General features: G+C 35.5%; 2 protein-coding genes across 4 annotated transcripts in view; both read right to left on the bottom strand.

The window, feature by feature from the left end:
• Positions 1–478: 478 nt before the first annotated feature.
• Positions 479–1,523, bottom strand: LOC112904950. The gene is made up of 3 exons (XM_025976281.1): positions 1,001–1,523; positions 761–897; positions 479–685 (listed from the first exon to the last, which is right to left on the bottom strand). Exons 1-3 carry the CDS (start codon positions 1,418–1,420, stop codon positions 538–540), a joined length of 705 nt encoding a protein of 234 aa, XP_025832066.1. The 5' UTR covers positions 1,421–1,523; the 3' UTR covers positions 479–537.
• A 910-nt stretch (positions 1,524–2,433) lies between these two features.
• The window catches only part of LOC108744378, a 27,234-nt gene continuing 12,571 nt past the window's right edge, over positions 2,434–17,096 (bottom strand). For 2 of the 3 annotated variants that reach the window (XM_025976277.1, XM_025976276.1), the window contains exons 4-7: positions 16,140–16,211; positions 15,449–15,544; positions 7,386–7,522; positions 2,434–7,322 (exon numbers count right to left, since the gene is read on the bottom strand). In XM_025976277.1, coding sequence (XP_025832062.1) covers positions 2,696–7,322; positions 7,386–7,522; positions 15,449–15,544; positions 16,140–16,211 — 4,932 coding nt within the window. In that variant the 3' untranslated portion in view covers positions 2,434–2,695. Of the gene's footprint in view, positions 7,323–7,385; positions 7,619–8,213; positions 8,286–9,662; positions 9,802–9,876; positions 10,014–10,116; positions 10,640–15,448; positions 15,545–16,139; positions 16,212–17,096 lie in introns of those variants that run through there. The other variant, XM_018480107.2, reaches the window with a different exon arrangement.

The raw sequence follows: 17,096 nt of genomic DNA, 5'->3' as shown, positions 1-17,096 counted from the left end.
AGGATGGAAGGAGTAGTAGGGATATAAAGCAGAGGATAGCGCAGGGTCGTGTCGCCTTTAATAAAAAGAAATCACTTCTATGCTCGCGAACGGTTAATTTAGAAATTCGAAAAGGGTTGTTAATGATGTATGTTTGGAGTACGGCGCTGTACGGGTCCGAAATATGGATAGTGGACGCGGTGGAAAAGAAAAGGTTAGAAGCGTTCGAAATGTGGTGTTATAGGCGGATGATGAGGATAACGTGGATAGAGAAGGTTAGAAATGAAGAGGTATTAGAAAGAATAGGAGGACAGAGGACTCTATGGAAGTCAATAAGAAATAGGCGAGATAGAAGTTAAAAGGAGTAAAGGTAGACCTACATTAGATTACTGTTTGAAAATAGTTTAGGATGTGGGATGTTCTAGTTTTAGGGAAATGCGAAGATAATCTCAGGATACGAAGAGTGGAGGTGCGCCTTCAACCAGACTTACGATCTTACAATGATGATAACTTAAAATTCAATTGTTTCCGAACTTAATTTTTTCAATTTACTATCCTTTATCTTACTTCTCCTGAATTAAGGATATAAAGTGGCATTTGAGCAACATCGCGAATGCAGGTGTTTGATGGCACTTGAAGATTTCCTTCAAAAATCGACGTAGAAGCAGACGTTTCAACACAGTTCAAGCATACTTCGTCAACAGACCTAGAAAAGGCGCGTCGTTAATCCCAAGTGGGAAATTGCAAGAAATCGTTTCAATTTTTGTTTCAAAATTTTTACGTTGCATTAAATGAGGACTGATTTTCCTCTTCTAGTTGAAACTCGACCTTAAGCTGCGAACTTTCAGATAAGTTTGTACCAGGTGGTAGACGAATTGCCATCGTTAAACTATTTTTGCCTGCTTGATGCGACGGGGCCTGGAATAAAAGTGCGATAAAATCTGTAAATTATCGCCTCAAGAAACGGAAAAGTATAATATACTGGGCGTTTCGTTTTATTTTAAACGGTGAAAATTCTTACAGTTTTACTTATTTCGCCGACTATTTCCGACCCTTCCGCTATATTATTTGACCTCCTTTTAAAGCGTTGTAACAAATACGTAAGAGGTCTTAAGGAAAACCTTCTAATTCTTCTGGTTGTAGATTTGTCTTCTGACGAAGACGTTCCTTGTTCGCATTTTTCGTGTTTCTTTTCCTTTAAGCTTTGGAGACACTTGGAGAATTTCTTTAGTTTACTCATATCGGAATTAACGACATCGTTATCAACGTATTGGTTCGCTTGATCAAAAGATGCTAGCTTCGCTGGACATCTGATTGCAAAAAGTTTTGATTGAGAATCGTTTGAGAGCACGTCTTGCTTACAAAGTGATTTCCGCTTTCTTCTTTTCTTTCTTTCGGCATTAGACTTCAGACCGTCGTATATGTTTTCTTGTTTTAACATAGTGTTACGATATTACTAAAGGTAATTAACACTACAAATTTTTCATAATTTATACGGTAAAATGTCACAATTGTACAATGACAGAATTCTTGCCTTTTTAAGGTTTGAGTTAAAGACAAGGTGGGTCAAAGCTCACTCATTTATTTTACAAAGTATTCACTTAGTAGAATAGAGATTTAAAACATTTCACCAACTTTATTTTTATTCAATAAATACTGGATGAATGTAAATTTGAAGTATATTTAACGATTTCAAAACTAAGGCTCGTTGTCTACGATGCCGATCAAACTGAAGTCGGAACGACGACAGTGGGAATATGCCTACGATAAACACGATCAGCTTACGACAGTCTCGACAAGATGCTGGAACCACGACGAGGATCGATTATGTCGTTATTATTTTTTCTATTAACGGATGTACCATGAAATATATGTATATAGGCTGCAAGTGCACGAAAACTCTATTTTGACATTCGATGCAGCGACTTGAACTTGTCGTCATAAATATGAATGCATCTTTTTCCCGATTGCTATCAATATATGGATCCAGTTGACATCTGCGTCTTCCTGTACCGCAATTGCAGTGTCCGGATCAGTTAGTTGCAATCACTTTCCCAACCGACTGACCACAATTTAACCGGAGTCGGGGACACCCAGCCTTATGGTATCTTAAATTCCCTGCAGTTATCGGAAATAGATAGGAACAGTCTTAAAACTATAGATATCAGAAACATTATTTTATATTTAGAAAGGGTCAAAGAAAGTATTATTTGAATAGTAATAACCAACCTATCATAAAATGTCGTTAAAAATCTTCACACATAAATTCCTTTAAAGGACATACGNTTCCTATACAGTCCACACTCTCATTAGAAGATAATTTTTCAAAGGATTTTTCCATGGAGGACGAAAACAATAAGGTTTAAGGCTTCCTTTTCAAGTTTATATGGTATAAAATAACAAATATTTCTATTAAAAAATAACTTGGTAAAGTGTTGTAATACATTTTAAAAAGCTTAACAACAACAAACAGTCTACAACTTCTTTAGAATAAATTTAGCCGATTGTTGGTTGCATATCTTCATTATAAAACTGATCAATTTCATATACAGTTAAGAGGTTGTCACACTGCATTAAGAAATTTGGAGAAGCAAAATTGCTATTTTAATTTTTTTTTTAAGAAAAGATGTAAATATGTTGGACGATTATTGTATTTGGTTTTAAATAACATAAAATGTCAACCTGGAAACTGCTTTTTAGTTAAATAAAAGCATCACTAGAAACTTGCTTCATCGACATCGCCTTCGTAGCCACTTTCCTTATTATCGTCCGAATTTCTTCGTTTATTGTTCAAATTAGGCAATTTATCATCTTTAACGCTAGTTTTGGATCTTTTTATTCTTGATTTAACTCCTTCTTTGATATCTATAGTATTTATACTTTCATCTTTTTCGGATTTAGTTGCTGATGGTTGCGGATTGTTTATTTTGATTTCGTTTAAAGTTGATTGGAACACCTTTTCTTTTTTAAGATTCTTGCTGGCTATGGTCTCTGCTTGGACAACATCGACAGATGAATCTTGAGACTCTTTTGTTGTTGAAGAACTTCCACTTGAAACACTATTTTCTTCTAATTTCTTATCATATATTTGGTCTTTTTCTTTTTCAGCATTTGAATTTACGATTTCGTTACTATTCCTTTTGGTTTCGATCGTTTGGGTGTGTAAAATCATATTTGGTTCCTGTTCTTCATGTGCGATTTCATCTACATTCAAATTATAACTGCTAGTATCATCTTGATCGATAGATTTGTTTTTACTTATGTAAACAACATTTACAGAATCGTTCGTTTCTGAAAGCTCTTTTTCCGGATTGCCTTTTTTTCTCTCAGGTTGTTCAATGTTTGAGCTTTGTACATCACTCACATTACTTTCTTCACTCTCAAGTATTTCTGATTCGGTCCTAATTAAATTTTGATCGAATCTAACGGTATAGTTTCTATTTTCTGCCAACGGTGTGGTTGAGTTTTCAATGTCGGTCGGCGAATTGAAAGGTGTCCTGTTTCTGATTTTACCAGTCTGAGTTAATTCTTTTCCCTTGAGTAGAATATTCGGGGTCACGTTTGCTTCGTTTGTGGATTTTATACTTTCTTGATTTGTTTCGTTTTTTTCTTCATTCTCACGTCTTACCACTTCCGCTATATTAGGAGTAGAACTTTCGTAGTCATATATTTCACTCGCTTTCAGTACAATTAATTTATCAGAACCTTCAGAAGTGGCCGTTAAAGAAGATTGTGGCTTTATTCTATCGACTTCCTCGTCGTCATCTTCTTCTTTGCAGTTTTTATTTTGATGAACAATTCCTTTTCCAATGTCGTATTTTATTACTTTTGAAGATGGCTCGCAGTTGGGATCAATAATGATGGACGAGTTGATCTCGTCAGTATTTTCGTACGTGGGATGTTCGTTGTCTTTTTGACCTGACTGGATGATATTGGTTGCCGCTCCGATTTTCCTTAAATTTGAACTATCATTCTCTTCTAAAGTTACCAGACGATCAGTCTTTTGTTCGACAGACGCACTAGATTCTCTACTTGCGCCACGTTCTCCTAAAGGAGTTACTTTGGAAACTATGGTAACGTTTCCGATTTTAGTAAGCGAAGAAGGGGGCACAATCCGTTTACCTTTAATTGAAACATTACTTGTTTCACTTACAGCTATTACTTCGGCGTTAAAATTAGATTGATTATCTGTGCACAGAGCAAATCTGTTTAAACGAACGTCTTCAGGCGAAGATTGGCCTTCAATAGCTAAAACTTGTTCTTCTTCATCAGTATTCACGATGGATTGTTTTTGATCTTCTAGTTTTCTTTGGGTAATGTTAGTTTTGTTAACAATTTGAAATTTGGGGGACTCTTTTATGGCGGGAGGGACTTCGTTAGATTCTTCTTTGTCATTTCCTGTTTTCTGCTTATCATTTTCGCTATAACTAGAGGAAGATTCGTTTGGTTTAGGTTCATCTTTTTCTTTATCGTCACTACACTGATTTGGTGGATTTTTGTAAAGAAAACCATCGTCTTCGTTATTGACTACAGTGTTGCAATCTGGAGATTCATCTGCTATTACTTCTGATACAGTCGCAGAGTTTGTACTATCACAGTTCATTTCCTTGTCAGAGCATGATGCATTTACCAAATTTTCGTCGTCTTCGTTGTTGGTATCTTTTAAGGCAATTGTTTTACACTTTTCTCCAAGAATCGTTTTCTTTTTCAACTTCTGATCCATTGAACAAGAAGCAACACATGTCATTTTTGTTACTATGGAATCTTCAAAGCGAGTCTTCTTTCCAAAAATGTAAGACGTTTTCGGTATTTTGGGAAGCAAACCTTTAGGGCCACAAAAGAAGACGGTTTTTGAAGTATTTTCATGTTTGTGATGGGATGTAGATGCTAATTTATTGTCTGTATTTAAATGATTTCGGCTGCCACGAGGACGGCTTTTTACAAGTTCGTCTAAACAGATTTTGAACGCCGAGTTAAAGTTTTCTTTTTGCTGATCGCCGATGTTTACTTCCGGTGGAAAACTTGTGCTTTCGATATCGCCAGTGTTTTTAAATGCTCTATCAAGTGCTATGTCAACTATCATGTAGGCAATTTCTTTCATTTCGTTTTCAATACACGTTTTTCCGGACTTTACCTTTGGATTTGTTGAATTACTTTGTTTCTTATCTAGATATTTAAATGTGAACGATGGTTCTTCTTCCGTTACTCCGTTGAATATGATTTCATTTTTAATTTCTTGTGAGCTCTTCAATAATTCTTTGATTATCTTTTGAATATCTTTTTGAACTATGGAATATGTTTTGCGTATCTCAACAGAATTGGGCTTAATTTCATCTTCTTTTGGTTTTTCGTTTTCTATTATTATATTAATCGTGTCGTCGTTGCCTTTATGTAATCTTTTAAATTTCATGTTTACTTGTTCATCGGCAAATCTTAAAGTTTTAAAATTTGATGTGGTACGATCCCTGAGCGTAATTCTTTTGTCTTCACCTCCACTGTCATCACATAAGGCTTTTTTATCTGTGACGCTGGAATCGGCCCTCAATATCTGTACATCATTAGTGTTGTTTACTATTATATTTTGAATTGTTATTGTAGAGTCTACTTGACTGTTTCCTTTAACAGTTGGACATTTAAAATCAGCTAACTGAGAACACTTTTCTTCTATGTTTTTGACGTTTACCAATTGCTTCTCGCAAATAAATTCACTTGCGTTTTCATGAAATTTATCGCTGCTTTTCAAATCGGAATTATTAACTGACTCCAACAACGTGCTTTTATTTTCTGTACCTGTAGTAGCTTCATTCTTGTTCTTCTCATTTTCCATACTAATTTTATCCAATACCTGTTTCTCTCTTACTTTATCGCTTGCTTCAGCGAAATCAGAATTTTCCTCACCAATTTTGGTCTTTTCTTGTTTTGTTGCATTTGAGGCATCAATTATCGCACTAATTTGGGATTCCCCATCTTCTGGTATAGTGCCTACTTCTGAGAATAACTCATTCTCTTCAACGAAAGGATTGTTGGTACTTTTCAAATATTCTGCGTAGAGATTAGATCCACTGTTTCTTCTAATAGTTGTTGTTGAAGATTTATTGTTTAATTCTACATTGTTTTTACGAATATAATCTAAGAAGTCCATATCCATTTCGTCCTCTAACATTTCACTTCCTTCGATGGTGTCTTGTAATTCTTTTTGATGAAAAGGCGCATTTTCTATGCTACTAGTTTCATTTTCTGCAAACTCGGACAGCAGTCGATCAGTTGTTGCTAAAAGTGCCTCGCTCTTATCAACAAAACTCTTTACTAGTTGATCCTGAACATTCTGAAACCGCTTTGCCTGTTGCATATCTTCTTTTATTACATCAACGAGTTGGTTAATCCTTTCTACCCAAGCAGATATTGCATTCAGTTCACCCTTTTCTGCGGTAATAGCGCCACCAGATTTGGGCGTGCTATAGTTATTTTCATTAGTATTTCCTTTATGTGTGAATATATCACCTATTATTGTTTCCTTGCACGTTTTGGGGGTTGAGGCGAATTGGAAACAATCTTTTTGATGTTCATTAGTGACATTGACATTTGAGTCTTTCGAGATTGACGTTGCAAAGTAGCATTTTACCGTGTTGTTAAAGTTCCTTGAACAAGCGAATCTGTTTTGACCTTCGTGGAGCAAATCGGAACTGCTGCTTTCCAAGTACTTCATAAGTTTAGATTTAGCATTTTCTAGTAAAGTCAAAGTATCGTCATAATTATGATCTTTGAATTCACTTCCACGATTTTGGGTCGATGAAAACGACGAAGTGTGAACCTTATCTCTTTCTACGTATCGTTTCATGCCATCCGATAAAAAATCGCACTGCTTTCCACCATTACCTTCACATTTTGCTCCTTCGAAGCTTGCGTTGGACTCGTTGGATTCGGTGCTTCGCGTGTTCGTGTCTATTTGAGCATTGCCGGTATACGAATCTCTTTCACAAGTCGCTGTATTTGTGGTACTATCGCTATTGCTAATTCGATACGAAATGGGAGTGTTGAAAGGGACTTTGTCGGCAATTTCGTTCGAGCTTATCGAGTTCTCTGTGACGGCGCTAGCATTAGACGAAGTGCTTTGAGGCCAGACCGACTCCACAGAATTCAGGCTCTTGCCTCTATTCAGAGGTTGTTTGTTGTCGTTAGTAAACAAGAAAGGTAATGAGGATGACGTCGAAAATTCTTCCGACGCTTCGGAAAGGGAATTATGTCGATTTTTAGACAACTTCCTGTTCTCTTTCTCAAGACTATGAGTATTTAAGTTTCCGTTTAGCCAATCAGTGGTATTGTCCTCTTCAACAGAATCTCTTCTAAAATTAGTAAGGAGTTCATGTAAAATTAAGAATGTGAAGAGTACAACAATGCGTCATTACTTGTCCAAAATTTTGAAGAGGACATCTATTTTCTTATTTTCGTTTTTCTCAATACAGGCTTGTAATGTTTGGGGTAAGAGGGTATTTATAATGGAACATTTTATTACTTCAGAGCTTGAACATAGTTTACGGGTAACCAATTTTGGCAGGAAGGAAGCAGATTGGCCAATTTTAAATAAAAACACCTTCAGTTTTATTCTGCTTAAAGGAGAAATGTCATCCTGCAGTTTCGCCTACAATTAATGTAAAGGAAACAGCAAATCTTAATTTTGTACTTTCCCTAATTCTTATTAAAAGCTAAATGCAGTGAAGATAACAGGTTTGCAAAAAAAATCAATTCAATTCTGTTCGTTTTCATATTTCCTAAGGATGAATTTGGATTGACATGGATCATTTACCGAGAGAGTTTAAAGATTTTATTGGGATATCTAAAAATTATATTAAATTAACGTTGCCCTTACCGTAGTTTACTAAATTTGTCTACACCGTTATTCGTACAATAAATTAACATAGTGACGTTGTGCACTCTCTGACTTGCATTTTGTACTATCAGCAAACCCCAACCTGCTAAACCCGAACATTATTTTGAAACGAAGGTTACGCTAACAGCAATCTAATTAAAGAAAATAATAATGCAGCGAAACTTCAACGTGACGTTCCTTAGAAACCGCCGCTCCGTGACGTCTCATTTGCTATCAAGATTTTGTACTAATTAATTAATATTCTCGGCATGCAGTTAATTATAATGTGAAATAAATAGGTTTCCAATGATTCACTCGCGACACACGCTCAGCTCGAAACGTACAGCACAGAGAAATTGATAAATACCTCTGATATAACAGCAGGCTTGATTATAATTGGAGAATGGGTGAGATCTATCTCTGAATTTCTTTTCAATTTCTGAAAGTAGGGAAAGGATTATAATTATTATTATCTTTTCGTTAAATCAGACTTTTCTTGTAGTACTAAAAGTCTATATTTCCGTAACCGTATTTTTTATTAACACTAAGATAAACGGGGTACTGACTTATTATTTGAATAAGGGCGCCATTGTTTGTGTGTAAGTTAATCCATTATTTTTTATGATTCTCGCCATAGTTTTTTATGATTCGATTTTACGAATATTTCTACGAGTTATTCGTTAAAATTCCCTTCAGTTGCCTGGTCGTACGTTTTTAGTTTTAACGAAAGGATATCAAAGAAAAAGCGATTCCATTCAAAGAAATCCCTGTTTTTTTCAGGAAATTAAATATCCTTGTCGAAAAGAAAGGGTCAAAGAAAGTATTATTTGAATAGTAATAACCAACCTATCATAAAATGTCGTTAAAAATCTTCACACATAAATTCCTTTAAAGGACATACGAATCACAAAAGAGTATTTAAGTTAAAAAATATTTTAAAGGATGAAGAGAATTATAGAATCTCAAGTTACAGAAGTTTGACTGTATATATATTAAAAGGTGTGTGTTTGGAGCGCGGCGCTGTACGGGTGCGAAACACGGACGGTGGGTGAGGTGGAAAATAAAAAATCGGTTGTCTGTAAAGTCGGTTTACTGACGATAGTTGAACGTGACAACGTCATAAGAAAATACTGATGGAATGGTTTCATTTTTCAAAAGAAAATTTTAATTTTATTTGTTTGATAGATATTTTGTATGGATATAGAGAAGGAGGTAAATGGAAATGTATTATTGTATAGCAGCTGTCCACGCGGACGCATCGCTCACTCAAGTAGGAGAGAGACAGATGTCGAACGCTGCCGAACGCGGAGGTCGATTGTGCCTCTTTGTCGCTCGTTCCGCGCTCTCGCTTGCACTTCAAGCCTTAAATGGAACGCCTCAGAGCGAGGTAACGACGCATGAGTCATGTTTTTTCGTGCGTGCAGCCGGGCTCCATCGAATTATAAGACGTTGTCACGTCAAAAGTTAGAAGCGTTCGAAATGTGGTGTTATAGGCGGATGATGAGGATAACGTGGATAGAGAAGGTTAGAAATGAAGAGGTATTAGAAAGAATAGGAGGACAGAGGACTCTATGGAAGTCAATAAGAAATAGGCGAGATAGAAGTTAAAAGGAGTAAAGGTAGACCTACATTAGATTACTGTTTGAAAATAGTTTAGGATGTGGGATGTTCTAGTTTTAGGGAAATGCGAAGATAATCTCAGGATACGAAGAGTGGAGGTGCGCCTTCAACCAGACTTACGATCTTACAATGATGATAACTTAAAATTCAATTGTTTCCGAACTTAATTTTTTCAATTTACTATCCTTTATCTTACTTCTCCTGAATTAAGGATATAAAGTGGCATTTGAGCAACATCGCGAATGCAGGTGTTTGATGGCACTTGAAGATTTCCTTCAAAAATCGACGTAGAAGCAGACGTTTCAACACAGTTCAAGCATACTTCGTCAACAGACCTAGAAAAGGCGCGTCGTTAATCCCAAGTGGGAAATTGCAAGAAATCGTTTCAATTTTTGTTTCAAAATTTTTACGTTGCATTAAATGAGGACTGATTTTCCTCTTCTAGTTGAAACTCGACCTTAAGCTGCGAACTTTCAGATAAGTTTGTACCAGGTGGTAGACGAATTGCCATCGTTAAACTATTTTTGCCTGCTTGATGCGACGGGGCCTGGAATAAAAGTGCGATAAAATCTGTAAATTATCGCCTCAAGAAACGGAAAAGTATAATATACTGGGCGTTTCGTTTTATTTTAAACGGTGAAAATTCTTACAGTTTTACTTATTTCGCCGACTATTTCCGACCCTTCCGCTATATTATTTGACCTCCTTTTAAAGCGTTGTAACAAATACGTAAGAGGTCTTAAGGAAAACCTTCTAATTCTTCTGGTTGTAGATTTGTCTTCTGACGAAGACGTTCCTTGTTCGCATTTTTCGTGTTTCTTTTCCTTTAAGCTTTGGAGACACTTGGAGAATTTCTTTAGTTTACTCATATCGGAATTAACGACATCGTTATCAACGTATTGGTTCGCTTGATCAAAAGATGCTAGCTTCGCTGGACATCTGATTGCAAAAAGTTTTGATTGAGAATCGTTTGAGAGCACGTCTTGCTTACAAAGTGATTTCCGCTTTCTTCTTTTCTTTCTTTCGGCATTAGACTTCAGACCGTCGTATATGTTTTCTTGTTTTAACATAGTGTTACGATATTACTAAAGGTAATTAACACTACAAATTTTTCATAATTTATACGGTAAAATGTCACAATTGTACAATGACAGAATTCTTGCCTTTTTAAGGTTTGAGTTAAAGACAAGGTGGGTCAAAGCTCACTCATTTATTTTACAAAGTATTCACTTAGTAGAATAGAGATTTAAAACATTTCACCAACTTTATTTTTATTCAATAAATACTGGATGAATGTAAATTTGAAGTATATTTAACGATTTCAAAACTAAGGCTCGTTGTCTACGATGCCGATCAAACTGAAGTCGGAACGACGACAGTGGGAATATGCCTACGATAAACACGATCAGCTTACGACAGTCTCGACAAGATGCTGGAACCACGACGAGGATCGATTATGTCGTTATTATTTTTTCTATTAACGGATGTACCATGAAATATATGTATATAGGCTGCAAGTGCACGAAAACTCTATTTTGACATTCGATGCAGCGACTTGAACTTGTCGTCATAAATATGAATGCATCTTTTTCCCGATTGCTATCAATATATGGATCCAGTTGACATCTGCGTCTTCCTGTACCGCAATTGCAGTGTCCGGATCAGTTAGTTGCAATCACTTTCCCAACCGACTGACCACAATTTAACCGGAGTCGGGGACACCCAGCCTTATGGTATCTTAAATTCCCTGCAGTTATCGGAAATAGATAGGAACAGTCTTAAAACTATAGATATCAGAAACATTATTTTATATTTAATATATTTTTACAAACGGACGTGTTGCGGTATGGAAGCTCAAAAAGATTTGTACTTGTATGTATGTCGTCTTTGAAAGACTCGGTATATTCATGGATATCTTTCACGTATGACCGTCAGTATTCGGTTGGCCTAAAAATATCGATTTATTTTTAAGCAGCACTGTATTTTCTTTCCGTAAATTAAAAATTCATGTCCTACATGGTTTGACGCGGCGGAACAAGAAGGGATTTTGTATGCCCATCAGTGGGCTGCCTAGATGTTGTCCAAAAGGGATTTTATTTCACCTACACATGCAGCCTGTTTTAAATGTCTCAGACCTCTCTTACAAGCGGCAGCTGCTGCTTTATTTTGCTTCTGATCAAGAGAGATGATGAAAACGCTGCATCACGTTTTGCTTTCGTAAAACGAATCTAACAAAGCGAAGGATCGTTCGAGCGACGTTGTAAATAAAACGCGCGACCTTTTCTGGTTTATTTTTTGTTTAATGACAAAACTAGTGAGTGTCACCTTCCAACGTTTTTTTTTTCTTGATAAACTGAACAATACGTCAACAATAAAACCATCGGCGCGTGTAAACTCAAAGTGCAAACCTTGAAAAATAGTGAAAGAATTTAAGGTAAGATTATTTCTAATCATAAATTAAAACGTAACTTGCGGATGTTCGTATTTTACCTACCTATAATATATAATATACAATTTATGCAACAACTTAAATTTAATAGTATTATTTGTAAAAACATTTTAATACTTCTATAATTTAAATTAAATCAAAGTAATAGGTGCAATTCTAATGTCAAGTATAAATTTTATTGTATCTACTATCAAATTAGACTTACATTTGTAAAATAATTCATTAATGCTCTAAAGTTATCAGATTTTAATAAATTATTGCCTTTATGGTTAATAAGTTCTCATCATTCTTACACTTGCTTAACAAACGTAGTCGGTATATACAATTTTGAATATACATAATACTGAAAGTATCAACAACTTTGAAAAGGGCTCGGCGCTCTTGTAGTAGGCTTGGTCTTGGCCTCTAGACTAGAAGAAGAAATGTAGGCGGAAGTTGTATGTATTAGACCACAGACCATAAAATTAGTGTTTACATTTGTACTGTTATCTAAAGTTCAAAATCAGTATAATATTTCGTTTGGAAAACCTTGAGCCGTGCTCCTAATCGTCCCGCGCTCCCTTTTTCGATGAAAATGACATATGATCCAGGACCTGCGTAGGCACTACTTCCGATTTCAAATTTTTGGATTTTTCTGAAGAAACTTTCCTAATTTTCGTCCTAACTAATATTACAAATGTTAGTTTATTTATTTGTTTGTTTGTCGGCTTTTCACGCCTTAATTACTCAACCGATTATTATGAAATTTTGTACACCCAGTGATAGGGGTACAAAAAAGGACATTGGGTATCTTTCACCCGAAAAAAAATAAATGTTCCCGAAGGTTAGAAAAATTCGTTCTATGTGATCGTCGTTGATCTTTGACACACATTTAGGACATCAGCGACAGCGAAGCCGAGGATAAAATCTAGTCATTCATAAATGATGCACATTCACTGTACATTTTAAAGTACCGAATTTGACATAAGAGACAAGATTTATAATTAACTTAGTCACTTTAGATTTGCACTTATCAAAAAAATAATTGATTGGCATTTTAAATCAGTTTGGCTTAAAAATTTGCATACAGGTGTATCGAAATAGTCGTAAATAACATAGTGGCTTGCATGTACCTTTGGGAGTATTACTTACAATTTAGTCTGTTCAACGTACATATTTATTATGCTCTTGTACTCAATTAGCAACATCTGCTCATAAACGTACAAACACATTGTAAGTAGTAAATCCTTTGAATGGTATGTAAAATCGTACGAAAGGTAGTCGAATGATAATAATTATTCCTGCTTGTTTGAATACGCACAACATTGCTTACTTGTCCGGTGTGTCTGTAACACCTGGCTTTTAATTCGAATAAATGTTAGCTGCGTGATATACAAATTTATGTTATTACATATTACCATTCCAAAAATTGTCGCCCAGATACGTAACCGTTACCTCCACCGAAGGTAGTAATTACATTTAACAATCCCTCAACTAACGAATAGGTACTATTCCATTTAAATTTAATACAATAGTGTTTCTTTCGTAAGAACTGAGAGACATGCAGTCTTATAGTTTTTTACTGCATCATCATAAGGTTGTCAGTCCTAAGACTGGTTGGACATGCACCTCCATTCTTTCCTATCCTGAGATAATCTTCGCTTTTCCCTAAAACTAAAACAAGCCACATCCTTAACCATTTGCGAATAGTAATCTAATGTAAGTTTACATCTTCTCCTATTAACTCCTGTTTGTACATCTGGCTAGACCTTTATGCCTGAGGTGTCCTATCCAAATATGCAAAGAACACTTAAGGCCCAACCGTTTTATTATAAATAATATCATAGTTATATTATATATTTCATTTTGGTAATAGAATTACAGCCGAAACAATGTTTCAGAGTCCGAATAAAATTGTGTAGTTTTTAAGCAAAATGCTTGTAATTTCGTCACTTTTTATTGTCTTAACAATTGTTTAATTTCTTCAGAAGGCAACAAAATATTTACGTGTGGAAATTAGAAATAGAGTATTTATTTATTTCATTTCAAAAATGTAGATATATCCATTAAGTGAAGGTAGATTCAATCAACTCCTTTATGTGGATTTAAAACTACTAAACTGATTTTGATAATTCTTTCAACAAAGTGTTGATTGTATTTCAGGAATCGTTTTAATGTGTGGCACATCACGCTACACCTTGTGTTACCATTTCTCTTTAATGTGTAATATTATGTTCAGCGCCTCCACCATATTTATATTATTTACTGTTACTGCGTATAATTAAGAAACGCCAAATAATTACAAAGTTAACGATATTCTTTTCGATTACGACCTTTATACGGAAAAAATATTTTTACTACCCCTACTTTTGCGTTGCCCGGGGCCCAAGGCCCATTGTCCGCCCCTCACCGACACCACTGCATATGGCAAATAGTCAAGCTCCACCAGTGGTTTTATGAAAAAAGTCCGGAAACGAAAGGATAAAATAATTGACCACAACCCAATGTAACTTTTAATAACGTTTATCACAGTATGTCTCCAAGGGTTTATTCCTTTTTGGATCGTCGTATTTCGATGCTGATAATTTAACATGAAGGCGATTCCGATTCGAACGGGTAGAACAAGTGGTTTTATAACAGCATAAGGGACTTAAAAGTACTGCATATTGGGTCAACAAGTAAGCGAAGCAGGAAGGGCGTGCGGGATAAAGCCAGGTGTGTCAGAAACGACCGAGATCACGGTGACGGCTTCGAATGGATGTCGTAGTGGATATAGGTAGAAGAGAGTACGATGGAGAAGGCGAAGGCCTTGTGGCCGCTGATTACAAACCAGTGCTGGAATCTGTAGGAACTCCAGCTGCTGCAACATGTGCGGCCCGTCCTGGCCTCTCTGGCACCGTTGCGACTCGCACCTGTCGATTTGGCCTTTTCTCGTTTATCATACAACACCGAATACGCCCATGAATCTGCCATCAGTCATGATTGAGATACAATTTAAAAGCGCAACCGATAATATTTAATTAATGCATTCATCAATTATGTACAAAAATGAATCCATTTATATTGTGTATTGAAGAACAGATATTGCGCACAACGTTTTAGCGCTAAAAATATCAATTCTTTGGAGGTAGACGATTAGAAAAGTACAGTTTTTACAATAAATTTGATTATAAAGGTTAGTAAATAACGGTAACGTGTTTTTGATCCCAAGTTTTTACTGTCCATACAGAAATAAGGTTCCCTGGATAACTGGGAGTCCTTGTACTTTCGATGTCTTCCTCCGACTGTGTCTGTTTGCATATCTTACTAGTTTAGAAGCTAAATGCTTTATTAATGTAAAATTTTAAAAATTTGCCTTACAAGGACTATTAGGTTAAGTCAGTGGTGTTGTGGAACCGGAACGCTCCGGAACGTCGTTCCTTTTTGGACAGGAACGCGTTCCGGAACTAAAGATGATTTCTGATAACGAGAATTGGCTGACGTATTGAAAAAAAAATTAAGAAGAATTGCTTTTTTTTTTCTAATTTTTGACGAATTTTTATATGTNGGGTAACCAATTTTGGCAGGAAGGAAGCAGATTGGCCAATTTTAAATAAAAACACCTTCAGTTTTATTCTGCTTAAAGGAGAAATGTCATCCTGCAGTTTCGCCTACAATTAATGTAAAGGAAACAGCAAATCTTAATTTTGTACTTTCCCTAATTCTTATTAAAAGCTAAATGCAGTGAAGATAACAGGTTTGCAAAAAAAATCAATTCAATTCTGTTCGTTTTCATATTTCCTAAGGATGAATTTGGATTGACATGGATCATTTACCGAGAGAGTTTAAAGATTTTATTGGGATATCTAAAAATTATATTCAATTAACGTTGCCCTTACCGTAGTTTACTAAATTTGTCTACACCGTTATTCGTACAATAAATTAACATAGTGACGTTGTGCACTCTCTGACTTGCATTTTGTACTATCAGCAAACCCCAACCTGCTAAACCCGAACATTATTTTGAAACGAAGGTTACGCTAACAGCAATCTAATTAAAGAAAATAATAATGCAGCGAAACTTCAACGTGACGTTCCTTAGAAACCGCCGCTCCGTGACGTCTCATTTGCTATCAAGATTTTGTACTAATTAATTAATATTCTCGGCATGCAGTTAATTATAATGTGAAATAAATAGGTTTCCAATGATTCACTCGCGACACACGCTCAGCTCGAAACGTACAGCACAGAGAAATTGATAAATACCTCTGATATAACAGCAGGCTTGATTATAATTGGAGAATGGGTGAGATCTATCTCTGAATTTCTTTTCAATTTCTGAAAGTAGGGAAAGGATTATAATTATTATTATCTTTTCGTTAAATCAGACTTTTCTTGTAGTACTAAAAGTCTATATTTCCGTAACCGTATTTTTTATTAACACTAAGATAAACGGGGTACTGACTTATTATTTGAATAAGGGCGCCATTGTTTGTGTGTAAGTTAATCCATTATTTTTTATGATTCTCGCCATAGTTTTTTATGATTCGATTTTACGAATATTTCTACGAGTTATTCGTTAAAATTCCCTTCAGTTGCCTGGTCGTACGTTTTTAGTTTTAACGAAAGGATATCAAAGAAAAAGCGATTCCATTCAAAGAAATCCCTGTTTTTTTCAGGAAATTAAATATCCTTGTCGAAAAGAAAGGGTCAAAGAAAGTATTATTTGAATAGTAATAACCAACCTATCATAAAATGTCGTTAAAAATCTTCACACATAAATTCCTTTAAAGGACATACGAATCACAAAAGAGTATTTAAGTTAAAAAATATTTTAAAGGATGAAGAGAATTATAGAATCTCAAGTTACAGAAGTTTGACTGTATATATATTAAAAGGTGTGTGTTTGGAGCGCGGCGCTGTACGGGTGCGAAACACGGACGGTGGGTGAGGTGGAAAATAAAAAATCGGTTGTCTGTAAAGTCGGTTTACTGACGATAGTTGAACGTGACAACGTCATAAGAAAATACTGATGGAATGGTTTCATTTTTCAAAAGAAAATTTTAATTTTGTTTGATAGATATTTTGTATGGATATAGACAAGAAGGTAAATGGAAATGTATTATTGTATAGCAGCTGTCCACGCGGACGCATCCATCACTCAAGTAGGAGAGAGACAGATGTCGAACGCTGCCGAACGCGGAGGCCGATTGTGCCTCTTTG

The sequence above is a fragment of the Agrilus planipennis genome, unplaced genomic scaffold, assembly GCF_000699045.2.
Source record: "Agrilus planipennis isolate EAB-ADULT unplaced genomic scaffold, Apla_2.0 scaffold17, whole genome shotgun sequence".
NCBI lineage: Eukaryota > Metazoa > Arthropoda > Insecta > Coleoptera > Buprestidae > Agrilus > Agrilus planipennis.
The sequence above is the reverse complement of the archived record's forward strand: the minus strand, read 5'-3'. Positions and strand labels throughout refer to the sequence as shown.